This window comes from Protomyctophum parallelum, assembly GCF_964188405.1.
Source record: "Protomyctophum parallelum genome assembly, chromosome: 3".
In the NCBI taxonomy this organism is placed as follows: domain Eukaryota; kingdom Metazoa; phylum Chordata; class Actinopteri; order Myctophiformes; family Myctophidae; genus Protomyctophum; species Protomyctophum parallelum.
In genome coordinates, this window is record NC_139698.1 from 50424313 (window position 1) to 50444026 (window position 19714).

Consider the following 19714-nt stretch of genomic DNA (forward strand, 5'->3'; position numbering starts at 1 on the left):
GCTTAATTGTGGTTTCGGAGGTTGCATATAATTTTAGTGATTGCAATCGTTGAGAATTATGAATCTCGTTTGGATGATTGGCCGGTGTTTGAAGAACCCAGAACAATCATCGCAGGTCGTTGATAAAGATGATGAAGACAGATTAACTGCCATAAATTGGATTAGTAGTAAAGGTTGTAATGAAATTAATTCTCCACTTCTTGCATAGGGTCTTGACATGAAAATGTCTCTCTCGCTCATACAGATTAACGTAGAGACTGTCGCTTCTCCTCTTCTTGTTAATACTGTAGCCAGGTAATGCAATGCGTGCACATCCAGACAGACATTTTATATCAGTTGCAGTATAAAAAGTAGTACAACAAGAGACAAGCTATAGGATCTCTACACAGTCTGCTCTCAAAGTGAAATGTACAATGTTTTGACCACAATGGTTTTCATCAGGTAACCTAGGCTATATAAAACATTTATGTACCTGATAAAAAGCTTTTCTGTCCCAATGTTGTACACTTAAACCACTTAACCCATTCTGAACGGGCACCCATTTTGGTATCAGCATCATGTTATGCTTTAGCTATTGAAAAATAGCAGATCTACAAGCTCATATCGCGCCACCGAGTGGCGCGATACGAGCTTGTAGATCTGCTATTTCTGAAAAATCGAAGAGCGACTGACATTTCTAGAATCTGATCTCAGGTCAGAATGGGTTAATCAGACCAGTGTGTGTCCAGCGGAAACCTCGTATGAATCTGATCTCAGGTCAGAATGGGTTAAACCCTATATATCGGGGGTATACAGGTAAGGTATACTAGGCCCCCTCCTTTTTTTACCCCCTCTACACCAAACATCTTCTGCGAAAGCAGCTGATTTGATGCATTGTGACCTGGTAGATCTGCAATTTCTTCACTGTGCTGTGCCTGCAGGGCCATACCGACAGCACCAGAGACCACATGCAGCATAGAGAGAGAGAGAGAGAGAGAGAGAGAGAGAGAGAGAGAGAGAGAGAGAGAGAGAGAGAGAGAGATAGCTGTCTCAACAGTGCAAAGCTATAAAGGTCTTTGATTTAAACATAGCAGGCAGCAGACCCAAGGCTGGCATCAATTCTGTCAGCAACAACCCACAGTGGCACTCAGTGTGACATAACGAGTGCCACTGTGTCAGTCGGTGGACAGTGGCACAGGTACGGCAGTGGTGGAAAGTAACTAAGTACATGTACTTAAGTACAAGTTTGAGGTATTTTACTTGAGTATTTTCAATTTCTACTCCACTACATCTCAGTGGCAAATATTGCACTTTTACTCCACTACATTTATTTGAGAACTTTAGTTGTCTCCACCAGGCCGAAGGCATGTGGGGAGAGTATGTTTTGCACTCCGTCCGTCCGTTTGTGTGTCCGTCCGTGTGTCCGTGAACAGCTAATCTCGGCCACCGTTAACCCGGTCGATGGCAAATTTTGCACACACACTCCCTGGATGCCAACGATGAATCTCTGCCCCAAACTTTCCAGAACGGCCTGTTATAGCGCCACCAGGAGGCCGCTTTGTGCAAAACAAGTTTTTGCACAGTACACCTACAGATTTTGTCCAAACATCACGCAAATTGGTACACACACTCCCTGGATGCCAACGATGAACCTCTGCCCCAAACTTTCCAGAACGGCCTGTTATAGCGCCACCAGGAGGCCGCTTTGTGCAAAACAAGTTTTTGCACAGTACACCTACAGATTTTGTCCAAACATCACGCAAATTGGTACACAGTCTCTCTAGAGCCATTCAACCAAACCGGTCTTTCAGATTTCTCAGACTCCATCCTAATTGGTTAAGATTGGCTTCCAAAGTTCACAGGAGTGCTCAGTTTCAAACAAAATGCTGCAAATCATGAACACATCGTGTGATTTCCATGAAATTGTGCACCCACATTCCCACTAGGCCCAGGACAAAATGCCACATGAACAATTTCAACTCAGCCTCAAGGTGGCGCTATAACTGGCCGAAAAGTGTTTTTACCTCTAACTGCACAGATCTGTGGATAACCTGGTGGAGACCTGTGCCCAGAAGGGCACTTTTTCTAGTTTAACATGCATTAGCCACTTCAGACTATACATTTCGGCCATTTCAAAATAGCGTCACATCGCGACGCATTGTGAGCTTGTAGATCTGCTGTTTTCAAACTAAGGGAAGATTAGCTTAAATTGTGGCAAATCTGGAAAGAAAATGCTTACCACTGGCTTCACAGATCTTCACAGATGTGTTCATAATGGTGTCTACTATCACAGAAAGATTTGTTCCAAGCCAACTCCCTTGGGAAACTTTGTGGGAGCCAATCAAAGTTGGGCTATACCCAGAGGGCCTAGGCTAACAGCAGGACATTTTTAAATTGGCTAATATGAGCTTGTGAGGTGTGCTGAATCCGTTCCAACCATTCATTTTCAGTAAAAATGACTTCTAGCCATAAAATTGGCCATGCCTGCTTTTGTATGTCCCAGACATACTAATCCATTTTATGCACATCTCAATGGATGTCTATGGTGTTTTCTTGTTTTCTTTTCTGTATGTGTGTTGGTGTGTTTTGTATTAAAATACAAAAAGCATTTTATTAATATATCACAAATGAAACAGAAACAGAAGTAGATCTTTAATGGATTTAACTGATTTATTATTTTCAGAATCAGAGACTTTATTTATTGTCACAAAGTTTTGGGGACTGGAGATTTGACATCTTCAGCAAGCAGGCCGCTACTGGGAGTATCAGACCAGAAAAACTCCCCCCGACAACAGGAGCCACAGCACAGCAGCTTATATACAGACCAGAGATTGGCAGCTTCCATTCATACTCCAGTACATACTGGAGAATGGATGGAAGCTTGGTGACAAAGGCTATGAGTCTGTACCGTCAATAGACCCCATCGCCATCACACACAGTTCAGTTGCAACTGTGAGGGGGATTGTATTGTACATACTCAGGTGCTGCTGTAAAAAGCAAGGAGTGAAGTGCATTTCTGCTTCGGCAAAACAACAAGCCAGATGACAAAAACAGTGAGGGCGATGCCAGGAAGTTGGAAGAGTAGAGATAGTTGTATGGTTATTCATATTTGTACTTTCTAGCATACTTTCTTTTTAGCACCGTAGTTTTTTATTATGTGTTGATCTTTCTATATAGTGATATAGAGCCATATTTTGTTTATTTATTTATTAATGAACTGAATGTCTGAGGAGCCCTGGCAAATTCATTTCACCCTTATTTTACTGTTAATTATTTTTAAGGTGTGACAATAAAGTCTTTCTTATTCTGAAAAGAATACATCAGCTAAAGATTGTTCTTTTGTCCATCTACTTCTCTTTCAACAGTTAGTTTTAATTAAGATGCATTTGTGACACACACACACACACACACACACACACACACACACACACACACACACACACACACAATTTTATGGCCAGGGAGTCATTTTTACTAAAAGGTAATGGCTGGAACAGATTCAGCACCCCAAAAAAAACCTATTTACACACCTCCTGCTGTTAGCCTAGCCCTATAGGCCCTCTGGGTACCCCAACTTTGATTGGCTCCCACAGTTTCCCAAGGGAGTTGGCTTGGAACAAATTTCTCTGTGATAGTAGACACCATTATGAACACATCTGTGAAGAAAGCTAGTGGTAAGCATTTATTTTCCAGATTTGCCACAACTTAAGCTAATTTTACCTAACTAAACGATGTTTAAACATTTTAAAACTTGAAACGGGACATTCTGCATAGTGAGTACTTTCTACTTTCTATATTGCAGTATTGATACTTTTACTTAAATAAAAAATACTTTTTCCACTACTGGGTACGTATGGCCGTTCTCATACATTTTTCTCTTCAGTGGGTTGGTAGGCTACAGAATATCTTCAAATTGCCTGAAGCCGATTCTTACTTTCCCCAAATAAGCTGTTTTTTTTGCATTTGTGCCACAGGCTATGGCATCTGTATTGCCAGTCATGGTCCCAAGTGTTTGGCTGTGAGCATCGCATGCAGAGCACGAACACTTCCAATTGATAAAACTGCCTCATGACTAAACTGTCGGTTCCTTTTTGAGTATACTGTATAATGCTAACCAAACGGCTAAACAAAACTTTGGGCATGCACGTTTTCTCTGTCAATTTGTCGCTCATTATCACTACTATTTACGACCGGTTAATTGAGACGCACACACAGATTAGACACACCAACAGACCGACATGCGGAAACAAAGGTCAGACTTGTGGTGGAACATGTGCTGCTCCTGTGCTTGCGGTTAGGGTTAGGTTAGGGTTTGAGGTAGGTTGTCGGTCAAATGACAGTCGGACCAATAGCCTGACGTCTGACGTCACTTTCAGTAGAGGGCGCCAGTACACAGGTTCATGTATTGTTTTTAGTTGCATTGAAATCCCCATTTAGATCGCTTCATATCCCCATTTAGATCGCTTCATATAAGAACTGTGTTTGAAAAATAAATATAATAATAATAATATATAATAATATAATATAATATTTGATACAGCCAGTTTCTGGAGAAAATGGAATTAATGTGGCCGCAAAAGCCTTGAAACTACATATGAAGGCAATGTCGCTGCTAATATACGTCACGCCCAGCTGTCAACACATTGCGTTCCTGAGATTCCTCGTTGACGTAAGCTCAGCTGGTGGTGACTCGACTCGTACTAACCACAAAACATTAAATATCACTAAAATAAAAATAAAAATAAACGTAATTAACATTACGTTTCTGTTGTGCGACAGGCAGATGCAGCAGCCCGCCTACCCGGAAATGTAGTCTCTGGGTTGTTTGACTCAATTCTAACGCTTATTTTGTTACTCAGTGGGTATATTTGTACATTTCCACCTTCGGGCGATGCTTCATATCCATATGAGTGAAAAGGCCGGGGTGATCGGTTTATTTTTCAAACGCAGTTCTTATATGAAGAGATCTAAAATCTATTTCAATGCAAATAAAAAATACATGAACCTGGGGACTGACGCCCTCTACCGACAGTGACGTCAGGACTTCGGTGCTCTATACTATGTCTAAACTAAAGCAATAAGTCAAGTAAGTCAAGTTGCAGTATTTTTTCAGTGACTTATCGAATACCATAAGAATTCAAGCTGTGATTACATCTAGAGCACGGCACCTGGACACCAGAGCAGAACTGCATGCTATTTAAAAACAACAGCAAGAAAACTCTGGGCACTTGGGAGAAAGGGAGGAAAAACGTATTATGGTCTTTATTAAAAAAGAAAAAGAAAAAGAAAAAGAAAAAGAAAAAGAAAAAGAAAAAGAAAAAGAAAAAGAAAAAGAAAAAGAAAAAGAAAAGGAAAAGGAAAAGGAAAAAGAAAGAAAGAAAGAAAGAAAGAAAGAAAGAAAGAAAGAAAGAAAGAAAGAAAAGTCAACAGGTTTCAAACACAGAGGCCATAATATAATATCACATCATCTTTTCTTTATACATTTTTACCCCACGATTTTGTAACCCATTTTTTTCACCTGGTGTCAATTGTGATTTGTCTAATGTAATCCTGGGCACTACACTCCCTCTGTCAACCTGGGGAGAGCAACGGACTGACCTCATGTTTCCTCCAATGTATAAGGAGTCCAAGCCTGACAGGGGGGGAGTTTCCCCCGGCTGGACGTAGCGCGTGGAAGCAACATGTTATTCCAACCAGTTCCTTTCCCCTCCAGTATTACTGTACTGCATGTTTTTTGTGAGGGTTAATTGTAGGGACACAGGGAGAACATGCAAATCCTATACAAACTCCACACATGCAAACTCTACACAGAATAGAAAGGTCCTTTCGCCAACGCCAGAATAATATCATATCATCTTCCATTTCCTCATGTTGAGGATGGATGATAAGGCCGAGACTACACTACAGCATACAAAATTCACTCTCTCCCCAAGACAATGTCAGTCTACTGAGCCACCAACACTGAGCTTCATAAAACCACTAAATCACTGAACTTTTCACAGCTTATTGCTATTGAATTCTTGATTTCCTCTAAGCTCTGACTGGATATGAAATTATTTCCAATTTCGAACTGTGCTGCTAGCACTGTGCTCGTTTTGACCTCTCTTGTGACGAGAATACCGGCACCTCATTTGTAAGAAAATGAAAAGATGATTCTATAAACACGGCTTCTACTTAACAGTTGATCCGCCGTACCTATAACCACTTGACTATAGCATTATGTGATCAAGCCGCAGGTATCAGACTGAGGTGATGTACAGAGTGCTTCAAGAACAGTTTTGTGCCATATAACATAACATACATAGCATACAAACGTCTGTCAAATGAGGTTAATTAATGTTGTGCTTTTTGTATGTATCTGCATGTAAGGGGCTATCTTATAACTGTCTTAGAAATGTTCGGCCATAACGTGAGCTTAGAAAAGCAGCTCTGAGGAATAACTTTTTCAATTTTTTTTGCTACATAAGAACCTAGGCCCAAATCCACAAAGCAGCCAGCAGACTGGGGTATTTCACAGTGTTAGAAGAACAAAAGCATCCTTTGAAAAGGCTTTCTATTGTTTTGTTCTGGTGTTAGACTCTAGGTATGGAGTCCTTACCTGGCAGTACAGTGATGCTGATGGTGCGGCTCTTGATGAGGGAATCCATGATGGGGTGCTTGGCAACGCATGTGTAGTTTCCTGCCTCCCATGCCTGAATGTCCTGCAGCTTCAGCTTAGAGGACGGCAGGATCCAGTCAACACCCTGCACGAGATGGAGGAGAGAGAGAGAGAGAGAGAGAGAGAGAGAGAGAGAGAGAGAGAGAGAGAGAGAGAGAGAGAGAGAGAGAGAGAGAGAGAGAGAGAGAGGGAGACATGCTGTAGGAAGTAGGGACAGACTGAGAAAGATAATGACAGAGAATAATCAAATGGGAGGGCATAAACAAGATATTTCTGTGTTGACAGTTACTTGGGCAACCAAACTTTCACAGCAACAAGCTGTAAATACATGCGAGGCTGACATAATGAGGAATGGCAGACAGACAGACAGACAGACAGACAGACAGACAGACAGACAGACAGACAGACAGACAGACAGACAGACAGACAGACAGACAGACAGACAGACAGACAGACAGACAGACAGACAGACAGACAGACAGACAGACAGACAGACAGTAAGATCAAAACGAAGAGAGGCAAAGCAATGGGGACTAGAAATAGGAGACCTTATTGGCAGAGTTGTTTGTTGCCCTAAGAGAGTCAACAAACTCCCACAGCTATACGTTTTGCTCGTTCTCTTTGATCGACTGAGTGAGTGAGCGAGAGATGCCGAAGAAGAGAAGAAGCTAAAAGGGAGAAAGACGTACCGGTAAAAAGTGAGAGAGACAGATTCAGAGAAGCAGATGGAGTGAAAATACCATAACCAGTAAGAGGAGAGGGCTTAAGAAAGGCGTATAGAGCATGGCATTTCAGCTCTAAGAAGGTAAATGAACCCCTGAACAAGATGTATACTTGGCTGCCAAAGAGCACAAAGAATAGCAGGGAAGAGGAGAGAGGAGAATGTCTGGCCCAGAGAGACAGCAAGAGAAAGCGAGAGACGCAGCAACAGAAACAAATCCAGAGAAAAGCAGATGGAAAAGAGAGAAATAACTGTTGCGAACCAAGTGATGTTGTGGACCCTCTCAGGGCTATCTGCAATGTCCCACAAAAAGGGCATTTACCTGAGTAGTAATCCCGCTGAATGGGCGCGCATCAACAACGAGGCAATAACCTAAATAACGTCACCATCGGCAAAGGAAAGGTACGACAACAACACGCCGTTAAACACAGGAGATAATGAGATGACGAGGGAACGGGATGAATTGTTGACACGAAAATAGAGGAGCTATTATGAGATAGAGCCCGGCACGAGGGAGAGAGACGAATAATAGGACAACAACCACGCATGCTGTATTGCAAAACAAAACAAACATGGAGAAAGTGGAAAAAAAAAATACATTACACCATGCAAATGATTTGGCTCCTGTGAGCCTCCGCTCCTGCCAAGAAAGACCATTTCAATTTGAATGGGTCTGAATTAAGAGGATTTCCCATAAAAGCCCAGGTCTGGCACAAGCAGCATTTTGTATGCAAATCCACTGACTCCCGAAAGCGGCGGAGCGGCTTCTGCGCCTGTCATTACCGCGGGCCAACAGGCTCACGGCGCCTGTCTGTCAAAACAGGCCTCGTCGTGGCCATTTTTATGCCCCTTAGCCATCCCTCACACATAGTGGAACTGTACAGCAGTGGTGGAAACAACAGTGTCAAACAGCATCGAAATGTTATGGAGTCTCATTTCGAGTTTTCAAATCTTTTGAAAATCTACAAGCTCACAATGTGTGGCATCGCGACGCATTGTACGCTTGTAGATCGGCTATTTTCAAATGGTCAAAATGCATATAGGGCTGAAGTGGTTTAGTTACTGTATGTTTTGTCATAATAATAAAAAATAAGTAGACGTAAAAGTATACTGGAAATTGGAAATACTCAAGTAAAGTACAAATAGGCTTACCTCAAAATTGTACTTAAAGGACAACTTTAGCTTTTTTTCAACCAAGGTTCATGTTCTAGGTTGTTATTAGATAAAGTGCTGTTTTTATTTTTCATTTACGGCTTTCTTTAGGTTTAGCGATTTTTGTGATTTTTGGCATTCGAACAGGGTGCTAAATATGTATTTAATGTAAGCAGTAAATGAAAAAAAGAAATGAAGTAATGTATGTATGCAGTAAATGAAAATGAAAATCTATGTAAGCAGTAAATAAAATAAAATAAACACTCAAATTTGACTTTATCTAATAACAACCTAGTACATGAACATGAACCTTGGTTGAAAGAAAAACTAAAGTTGTCCATTAAGTACAGTACTTATGTAAATGTACATAGCTACTTTACACCACTGCCCTTAGCCATCCCTCACACACAGTACTGTGCAGAGGATGTACATGCAGTTATGGACAATGTACTGTCTCACCAACAACATGCACAGTAGTGCTCATTATGTAAACACAGATGCACAAACACATACATACACGTGCATACGCTCATTACATCTTTCCTCAATTGTGTCCAATGTGTTTGTTATCTGTCGTATCCAGAGGTTTTGATGTGATTTATGCAAACGTGGGCAGACTGGGCACTATAAACTAATAGATGGACAGACCAGGAAAATCAAGCATGCTTGGTGAGCAAAGCTTCTGCGTGTGTAGATGTACATGTCCGTCACATTCCTAATGAAGATGTTTCACAAAAGAGGCTGTGGTTGTGTTGTAGTGTGTGCCAAGTAAAGATAATAAACTAACTTGGCATGCATGGATAATACACCATATAAAGACAAACTGTATTAGCAGTGTAAAATGGCCACTAAATTGGATTGGGACTTGTAAACCAGCGTAAAACCAGATTAGAAGTGGCCCTTTAACAAGTGCATTAACACTCCCTCCCCCCCCCCCCCCCCCCCCATTAACAATGGGGGGGAAGTTGTCAATTATGCTTCCCTTCTGCATAGGGAACGTGGACGGGAGGTTGTGATGATGTAATACGCCGGCCCCACCACAGGGGAGCAACATCACTCACTCAACAACTTTGTTTAGCATGCCTGTGGCAGCATGATATTTTACAATGAAAGGAAAGAGGTTCTTAATTCCGTTGAAAGGTGAGGTATTTGTTCATTTTGGTAAGCACTCAACTGAATCTACCAACATAATTATTTTGGGGGGTTCACAGGCTGTTTATGTCTATGCTAAACCAGTGTTTCCAAAGCTGGGGCCCAGGCAGGGTGCCAAAAAGAATGTTTGTCTGTTTGGACACAATCTGGGAACCCGTTCGGTGAGGTGGTCCCAATGTGTGGTCTCAACCTGCCATCCCTTATTTTGGGCATGTCATTCTTATTGTCAAAAATTGTCCAAATTGTCGTTTTTAGCCGGATGCTTGAAAAGTGCCTGGAGCATGTTCACCTACCTCGACCGTAGTAGATCATGATTGGCTGCCTGCCTGCCTGCCTACTAGGCTGCCTGGCTCTAAGCCAATGGGAGACTCACTCACAAAACCCATCTTTGGTTTGAATGGCATAAAACCCATACTCTGAACGCCACAACGTGAAGACGGATTGGCTGCATACTCTGAACGCCTCAACGTGAAGCCGTGAGCTGAGGCAGAGGCTGTGGCACACAAACTGATTATCCCATTCTGACCTGAGATCAGATTCATACGAGGTTTCCGCCGGACACACACTGGTCTGATGAACCCATTCTGACCTGAGATCAGATTCTAAAAATGTCAGTCGCTCTTCGATTTTTCAAAAATAGCAGACCTACAAGCTCGTATCGCGCCACTCGGTGGCGCGATATGAGCTTGTAGATCTGCTATTTTTCAATAGCTAAAGCATAACATGATGCTGACACCAAAATGGGTGCCCGGTCAGAATGGGTTATATATATATTCATAAACGAGAGCTTTCTGCACCTGGCAGTTATGACTGAGTCATTCTTCTTGTTCTCATTTTATGATGTTTTTTGTGTATCGTGTCTTTTTCAGTATGTCTTGTATAAAAAAAGAGAGATATAATGATTGGCCTATGTGTGTACATTATGCATTGTCAATACATAAATCCTTAAAGAAATGTCCAAATGAAAATGTACAAAATTAGAATAGAAATTGTGTCACAATGCGAAGCGGTGTGAGCTCGACAATTTTTTGCTATTCTTTTACGAGAACTGTAGTATATAGTGTGTGTGCGCTACATGTGCGGGCGTGCGTGCGTGTCCACATGTGGAGGTCTCAGCTGTCCTTTGGTCAGAAGTGGGGGGCTCCAAGGGGGAAAAAAAGGTCGGGAACCACTGGTCTAAAACCTCATTAGAGCTGTTAATCCACAGTTAGTGAGGCAAGATGCTGCCACATGCCATCGTGGGGGTCTCTCAGCCAGCCTGTAGGCTCAGATAGCCCACAAAGTCCCTCTTCTGGGGATAGAGGAGCTGGCCAGAGGAAGAGAGAATGGTGATAGCAGCTAGGGAACATGTGGCTTGAAAGGAAAAGGAAATCGCATGGAAGAGAGGAGACGAAGAGAGAGAGAGAGAGAGAGAGAGAGAGAGAGAGAGAGAGAGAGAGAGAGAGAGAGAGAGAGAGAGAGAGGAACGGAACAAGAGAAGAGAGCGAGGAGAAAGGAGAGTGCAAGAGACCCAAGGCTAGCTAACAAGATAACTCAGAGAGAGGTGACAGAGAGAGGCCTTCATTTACACTACAGTTCAACGCCCACCTCCTTCGCCCACTGGTACTCTGGCTCCACCGATGACCTGCTGCTGCACTCCAGCTCCACGCTGCCCCCGGTGGCCACCTTCAGGTCCACCACAGATCCCAGGTGGCCCCTCACGAAGCCGGACTGCTGCATGACCACGTTTTCCATGTCTGCAACGGCCATGGGGAGAGAGAGAAGAGATGAGTCATTGCTTACCAGTAGTGGTGGAAGAAGTACGTTATTTTTTTACTTAAGTAAAACTATCAATACTGCAATATACCGTACTGTAGAAATACTCTGAGGAATTCGACATTTACTTGACTAAAAGTACAAAGGTATACTGGCTTCAAAATGTACTTAAAGTACCAAAAGTAGAAGGTACTCACTACCCATTTAATGTATATGTATATAGGCCTAGGGGCTGAAGACGTGGTTAATGCATATTTTGAAATGATGATCAAAATCTTCAAAGTAACTAAAGTAATTAATGTTTCAAATAAATGCAGTGGAGTAAAAGTACAATATTTGGATCTGAGATGTAGTGGAGTAGAAGTGAAAGTATTGGAAATTGGAAATACTCAAGTCAAGTACAAATACCTCAAAATTGTACTCAAGGGTCACTGATGGAACAGGGCACTGGATGTACACTGTGCGCTGCTTTCCAGAGCAGACTGGAACGTGTGTGTACATGTGATTGCGGTGATGTAAGCCGGTATATAAACATGTGTGAGTATCTACCCGCACCCGGCCACCCGCACGCTGGTTCAAGCTCAAACCAAGCAATCGATAGCAGTGATAATAGGCATCTTCTTCTCACAGTCTTTAGAGGTGCAGTGTTGTGAATAATGGCTCATTTTCGATAGATTGGTCTGCGTGCACATCTCTCTCTTGCTCTCTTTCTCTCCCTCTCTCTGCTTCTCTCTCACACTCTCACTGACTCCCTCCTGTTGTCCATCCTGATCATTGGGCTTGTATTGATTACCCACACAAGGCCGGGGAGCTTATCAAACGGAATTACAGTCGATTTTGAGGACTACTGAGAGGATAGGCATAATCAGGCTGTATGACACCGTGCCCATGTGCCTGTGGTTTTAAAAACAAGCCCCAAATGCCTGATTTGTACTTACCGGTAGTTGTGTGCTGGTGTCACGCGTCGAACAGCATGAGCTTGAATATTGTCTACTTTCGATGTGCATTCATGATTCATCGTAACATTCTTAACTGCATTCAGTTTATCACACACATTGTGGTCAAGCAGTATGTGTTCTGCTGTTGTTTTGTAGAGAAATGCATTATCTCATATCAGCCAATATTAATATTAGAGATTGAAACCTGGCTGCAGAATGCAGAATGCTCATATAGCCTGCCTTCTCTTGCTCAGGGGAGAAATTCAATTCTGACTTTCTGGTCAACCTGTAGTGGACAAACCAGACCATAGGATATAAATGTCTAATCGATAGTAATCGATAGTGTATCGAAATCAGCCATAAAAATAATAATCCAATAATCCAGATTATTTTCACAGATATTGATGGCACGTTAATGAGGTGACCGTCAATGGCTTTGTACTCACAGAGCAGCCAGTCTGCCTGTCTCTGTCTCATTATGTCAGCTGTTAGTGGGGAGGTGGGCATATCTACATTCACCAGCAAAACTAAAATTTAAGTTTAATATAAATATAATATAATATAATAATGTAATATATCGGTATCTGGTGGTAATTATTACCACCCCAATTGTGAAGATTACTGTACATATGTTATTATACTCTACCATACTAGCCCTGGAACATGACTGCCATGATGATTATCATGACAGTCATGCAGAAACTTTGCCCTGTTCTTTGCGCTCGCTGCATTTACAAGATTTCCGTATATATAAACATTCAGATTTCAAATATAAAGTACTCCCAAAGTGTCCCACGGGTGTTAGTTAGTAGCAGCGCCAGCGATTAGAATTGCTGCATCCCGCGTTGTTTAATAAAAAGCATTTTTGTCCGAGCTCCCCGGCTACTTTTTTCAAACGGGGTTCGTTTGGGAAATCCACAGTTGCACACCGGGAGCGCACTCGCCTATTAGTCTGTATTGGCAGGGCGGTCAGCGTACCTATATCGAACACACCGAGTGCCACCCTCCTCCCGACCGATAGGGGCGCGTAGTTGAAAGCCAATGGCAAAATAACACCTCGGATAAAAATGCTTTTTATTAAACAACGCGGGATGCAGAAATTCTAATCGCTGGAGCTGCAACTAACTAACACCCGTGGGACAAATTGTGAGTACTTTATATTTGAAATCTGAATGTTTATATATACGGAAATCTTGTAAATGCAGCGAGCGCAAAAAACAGGGTGAAGTTTCTTCATGACTCTCTCGTATGAATCCACCGTGTCTGATAGATACATTCCCTCCTGCTGGCTGCATGGGCGAGGGAAAGACTTCAGAGTGTCAGACTGTCTATGCTGTCAGCTTGTTTGTTTTTCCCCCATGTTCTTTTGGGTAGTTTCATGTTTCCTTCCTAGATGGAAAGGTTATAGTACGCATCACCATGCCACCAACTTCTGCCTTTTCAGAGGATAGAATGCAGGCGCTGTGTTCCTCATTTCACAGTTATAGGCACCACCTTGGTTTGGAGTGAGTAACCGACTCATATGAGGATAGACAGACAGCGATCAAAACCGTATAAACTTCTAACATCTTTATTTCTTTTCATCTCTCTTGAGTCGCTGTTCTGCAGAACTTCGACAAACAACTTTCTACACACACTTTCCCTCTCACTCTGTGTCGGCACTCTGCACTCACAATGCACTGTGATGTTCAGGATCTCCGAGGCATTGCCGGCATCAGACACACAGCGGTAGGACCCGCCATGGTGCTCCGTTATAGGCCCTTCCACGAACAGCCGGCCCTCCTCGCGGTGGGAAAACAAGGGTCGCCAGGGCCACCAGCATCTACCCATGTACCAGTTACCTTCATCCGGCAATTGAATCCATAGGGACTGGAGGTGGAGAGACTGCACTTTATACACAATTCACTTTAGCATACAAATATATATTGCCCACAAAAATGCTGCTATTTTCTTGGTGCAATAATATATGTATAAAATGGATATACTTTGCAGCTATTGTACCAGTTTCATACTTCTATTTTATTTTATAATTAGTATTTATGTATTATGCTCTGTTTTCCCTGTGTTGTGTTGTGTTATGTAATATAATATATCTTTGCAAAGTAAAGACAGAGAGAGAGAGAGAGAGAGAGAGAGAGAGAGAGAGAGAGGGAGATGGAGAGAGATGGAGAGAAAACTAAATTAAAACAAAGAGGGGCAGATACCACGTCAATAAATGATTATTACTTTTCAAGGATGGCCTAGTGGACACATCTCTTTGGGGGTTTTAAGTACTAATCTGATAATCATTGCTTCATGTGCCTTGTTCAAACACGCAGATGGAAACTCTAAATAGTGAACCACATTAACCCTGGCGTCTATGTTGGGCATGTCATTATACTAGATCTGTACATGCCCGTCGCCCACCGGCCTACTTGAGAACGATGCAACCTGTGAACCTAATAATTCCCGTTCTCAACTGTATCTGCCTGTGTCTGAAAGTGGACTGGTTACGTAATCAATTGTCAAGTATGGGGTTGCCATGGCAATCAATTGGCTGAGGCAGAAGCTGGAAATTGCACAGGTGAGGGGACTTGGCCTCATTAGGCCCACTGGCAGAGCCTGACCAGAGCCTTTTGTGGTGGGTCCGACCGACTTGATACCGGGCACTGCACTCCTTGCGGGGGTGTGGAACGTGTGTGTCAAATTTGAAGTCGGTGGGACAAACGGTTCTCGAGTTACGTGCATTGTGTGCCCGTCGCAGTCGGCCACCGGCCTACTTGGGAACGATGCAACTTGGGAACCTAATGATATGATATACGTTGCCATAGCACCCGTTTTAACTGTCAGCCAGTGTCCCACATGGAGATCTGTGTATGTGCCTGCGTGTGAAGACTGCAAACTAACTCATTAGGCCCACTGGCAGAGCCTGACCAGAGCCTTTTGTGGTGGTTCTGGAGAACCGTGGGTCCGACCGCCTCGATACCTGGCACTGCACTCCCTGTGGGGGTGTGGACTGTGTGTGTCGAATGTGAAGTCGGTGGGTCAAACGGTTCTCGAGTTACGTGCATTACAACCGTACATACACGCACACGCGCACGCAGAGACGTGGCGCATTTATAGTAGGATAATATAAAGTATAAAATAGGACTGAAGTGGTTACTGTAAAAAAATATAATAATAATCCCATTTCAGGTACTAACATGATCACAGTACTTCTTTGATTACTGCATCCTAACCAAAATACTAAGAGCATTAACAATTGAACCGCAAATCAGAATAATTAAAAAAGACTCCAGAACGAGGTTAGATGGCCAAAAAGAACAACATATTCTCACTCTCAAATTGTAGTAAAAAAACTTGGGACATAATCTTAATCTGACCATGCTTCTTCACCCGTTGGATTGATGCAGCGGGGGTGAGAAGGCCCTGACAAGCAGCAGTGTGCAGTGTTTTGCAGTCAGTGATGAGAGACAGAGACAGACAATGTGGAGCCTGTTCTCCTTATCACTAGTGCTTACTTGTAGACCACAGACCAGTCTAGTGTCTTGAAAATGTTGTTGAAGAGAAAACTGTTTACTATGTTAAGTATATACAGTAAAAGTAAAATATAAATGCAATTATGAATACTAATGCTTCTAAAGAATAAATGAAGTGCTGTCATATAGCATATGTTGTCTCATATGTTAGTGCGTGTTCATCCTATTTAGCATACAGATTTCAACATTAAATCAGGGAGTACGGTTAATCGGCAGAGGAGTGTGTGTGTTTTGTGGCTCTAGGAACCATTGAGACGAGGCGGTCAAGTCGGACACAAGATTGACTTGTGAAATACGTCATCCGACCCGGCAGCCTTGTGTTTAGCATGCTCACCGTCTTGCGGAATTCAAAGTGGACCTGGCTCAGGTTGAGTTGAGGACCAGAGACCAGACAGTCCAGGACCACCCTCTCATACCGCAGAACTGGCTGGACGGGCCCCTTGATGGACAGGGTGGCTAGTGGACAGAGAGACAGACCGACAGACCGACAGTGAGAGGGGACAAGGACAGACAGATATTTATATTTGCATGAGAGATTTGCATATTAACTAAAGCATTTAGCTGATAATCTTACCCAGAGGGACAACCATGGATTAAATCGCAATGCCCATATTACTAATATTATATAACAGCCCGCAAATTAGTGCAAGCCAAGGCTCATAGCTGCAATTCTCAGAAAATACTTTTCAGAAAAGATTGCGTAAGGGAGAAGTGCTGCTACCATAACACGTACAGAAGCAAATAAATGGAAGTGAAGGAAAGGGAGTGGGGTAGATTGATTGATTGATTTTTTATTTCATCTTAAAAAACATAGGGCTCTGCTGAGAAAGCTAAAACAGCGCCATACATGAATAAAAAAAAGGTCAAGATAAAACACAATACATTTCCGTTGTCGTCCCTTAGGGGAGGGCAGGACAGCACTTCTACAATGGCAGGAATGGCACAGTAGCATACACAATATAACATTATACACCGCGTGGCCAGCCACTCAGTATGTTATAATATTTATTAATTTATCTATATCTATTGACCTTTATTTAACCAAGAGAAGGAAAACAAAACCCATTAACATTAATAATATCTTCTCTAAGGAAGCCCTTCTAGGTTAAATAGATAGATAGATTTGTATTGTTCCTGGGGGAAATTCAGGTGCAACAATGCAGCAAGCATGAAATCATGCCTACTACATTCATAAAAGCTACACAAGCTACAAAACGACCCAGTGAATGGCCAGCTACATTTCGCTGCAGAGTCACCGTTGAGGTGTTGCTCAAGCCACGCGCTGCGTAAATGAAAAGGTATAGTGTGAAATCAGGGAAATGGTTAACAGCATGATTGATGCTTGACTGCGTCATTGGAGCGCTGAAAAACATTGAAGTCAGCTATAAATTTTTTGGTAGCGCGTCACACCCGTCATGCAAGTGTCCGTTATTCGTTTTGTAGCTTCATGTCATTGGTAGCCTGTTGCTTTGTTGTTGCTATAGTGTGAATGCAAAATCTGATTTAATGGGGAGTTCAACTCAGTTCAACACTTGTTGTGGAGTCATTTCCACAGCCTAGGCCTTTAGGCTGTTTTCAAGTTGGTTGATTCAATATTTAGATGTTTGAAATGATTTTCATTTGCTTCAGAATAGCAAATAAAGGCCAATTCAACTTCAAGGCACAAGTCACTGAGAACACGTCCCTGGATCTGGTTCCTGATTGTCCTATACTCAGTATGCTGAATGGGGAGGCCTTCATTTTTTGATTGGTTATTTCAATATATTCATATTTTCCATTTCAGTGTGTCTGATCATAACCAATATCAATCAACCCTAAAACTCATCTGTTCATCCGTTTCATTTTAATCAGAAGTGAAATTCCATTTGATTAAAATATATATCAACAGTGTGAAACACATTACACAGATAACACAAGTCTATTATTTATTTTGGTTATGGATTGCAACATGGATCAGTGGGGTCAAGGGAGTTTAGTTGAACAAATACATAATTATTACTTGCGCAAGCAGAGCGCGCAAGTAATAGTTTCGCCCGGCTCGTATGCACCGTCCCAGCCAACCCGCCACTTTTGATGCGTATGCACCGTCCCAGCAAATTGTGCCTGATTTGCTGGGACCAGATTACATGGTGTGTATATGTATAACTAGATCTCAATGATGACGTAAGAAATATGTGGATTAAAGGACCCAATGCCAGAGTGTAATTTGATTTTTCCGATGGTGACGTAATGACGATATGTTTTAGTGTTGTGTGTATACATGTATGTAATCTGGCACCACTGCCGTATCAGGCACAGTTTGCTGGAACGGTGCACCAACTCAGTGGCCTTGTGGTTAGAGTGTCCGCCCTGAGACTGGGAGGTCGGGGTTCAATCCCCGGCCGGGTCATACCAAAGACTGTAGAAATGGGACCCAGTGCCTCCCTCCCTGCAACATACTAGCGTCATGTCCTGGGGGTGTACTTGTACATCAAACTGCCTCACGCTACAGAAACAGGACATAGGCTCCTGCCCTATGGGCCTCATAGCTCGGCAAGGCTACTCCTGTGTATACATGTATGTAATCTGGCACCACTGCCGTATCAGGCACAGTTTGCTGGGACGGTGCATCAAAAGTGGCAGGTTGGCAGAGATGGGCAAAATACATTGAAAATGTATGTTGATACAAAATACAAATACTGGGTCATAAAATGTATCTAAATACAAGATACAAATACTGGTCTGAGAAATGTATTTGAGATACAAATACGTATTTTGAAAATACATGAAAATACATTTTCATGTGTATAATGATAAGTAAATTCATAATTGATTGCCAAATATTAAATTAATGACCTGTCAGAATGTCTAATACATTGAAGATTATTAGGAATGATAATTATATTTTATAAATAAATAAATAAAACAGGACCCACAAATGAATGTTAACTCATAAATTACCAAACACTCCCATCTAGTGGTGAAAAACAGTTTGGACCTGTTAGTGTCAATGGCAGGATAGAAACAGTGTTAGATTGAAAGAAAATGTGGCAATATCTTTGAACTGGCTGCATACTGTAGTATATAAATAGCAACACAATTAAATAATATTAGGCTTGTCTGACCAATTGTGTTATGCAGACAGTAGTAAGTAAACTATCTTTAATAATGCATAAGAAAAACAGACTTTATGGCTGTGTTTGTTGTTTCCATGGACATGGTGAATAAATGAGGCCACACAGATGCCACAACTTGAACTTTATTCACTAATCAATTCACATAAAGTGAAGTCAAGAACTGAAACTGACTCCACTACGCTGGCTTGTGGGGAACATATTTGTCAATATGCCAGTGACAAAGAAATCCAGAAATGAATGTCATCACACATAACAAAAACAAAATGTTTTATTTTTTAACATTCTTTAACCCCACCCCAAGAGAAGTCACAAACATGGCATTTCAATAACTGCATCTTATGATCATCAGTGCTTTCATCTCACATTACAACAAAAGCAAGTTCGTGTTATTTTATGAACATTATTCATACCCCTCTTTCCTCTTTTCAAAAAAAAAAGAAATTAAAAAATTAAAAGAAGATTCACAGACATGGCCATCTCTTGCCATGGACTCATTTGTCAATGTGCAGACACATTGGCCTGAGTTCAGTTAGTTGTTTTTTAGTACCACTAATTTCTCCAACAGTTCAGCTGATAATCGCCTTCTGTGAGGGCGGTAAATCATACCAGCAAAGGAGAAGAGACGTTCAACTGGTGCAGATGACGGCAAAGTTGTGTTGAATCTCACAAAGAGTTTCTTGATCAAAGGATATGAATCCAGCGAGGAAAGGTCCTTTCTGCTGTCT

General features: G+C 42.1%; 1 protein-coding gene across 1 annotated transcript in view; it reads right to left on the bottom strand.

Moving 5' to 3' along the window:
• The window catches only part of LOC310855304 (uncharacterized protein), a 33231-nt gene that overhangs the window by 5942 nt on the left and 7575 nt on the right, over positions 1 to 19714 (bottom strand). The window contains exons 2-5 of the mRNA XM_083760254.1: positions 16208 to 16329; positions 14029 to 14224; positions 11250 to 11398; positions 6578 to 6722 (exon numbers count right to left, since the gene is read on the bottom strand). Of these exons, the coding sequence (XP_083616380.1) occupies positions 6578 to 6722; positions 11250 to 11398; positions 14029 to 14224; positions 16208 to 16329 (612 nt within the window). The remainder of the gene's footprint in view (positions 1 to 6577; positions 6723 to 11249; positions 11399 to 14028; positions 14225 to 16207; positions 16330 to 19714) is intronic.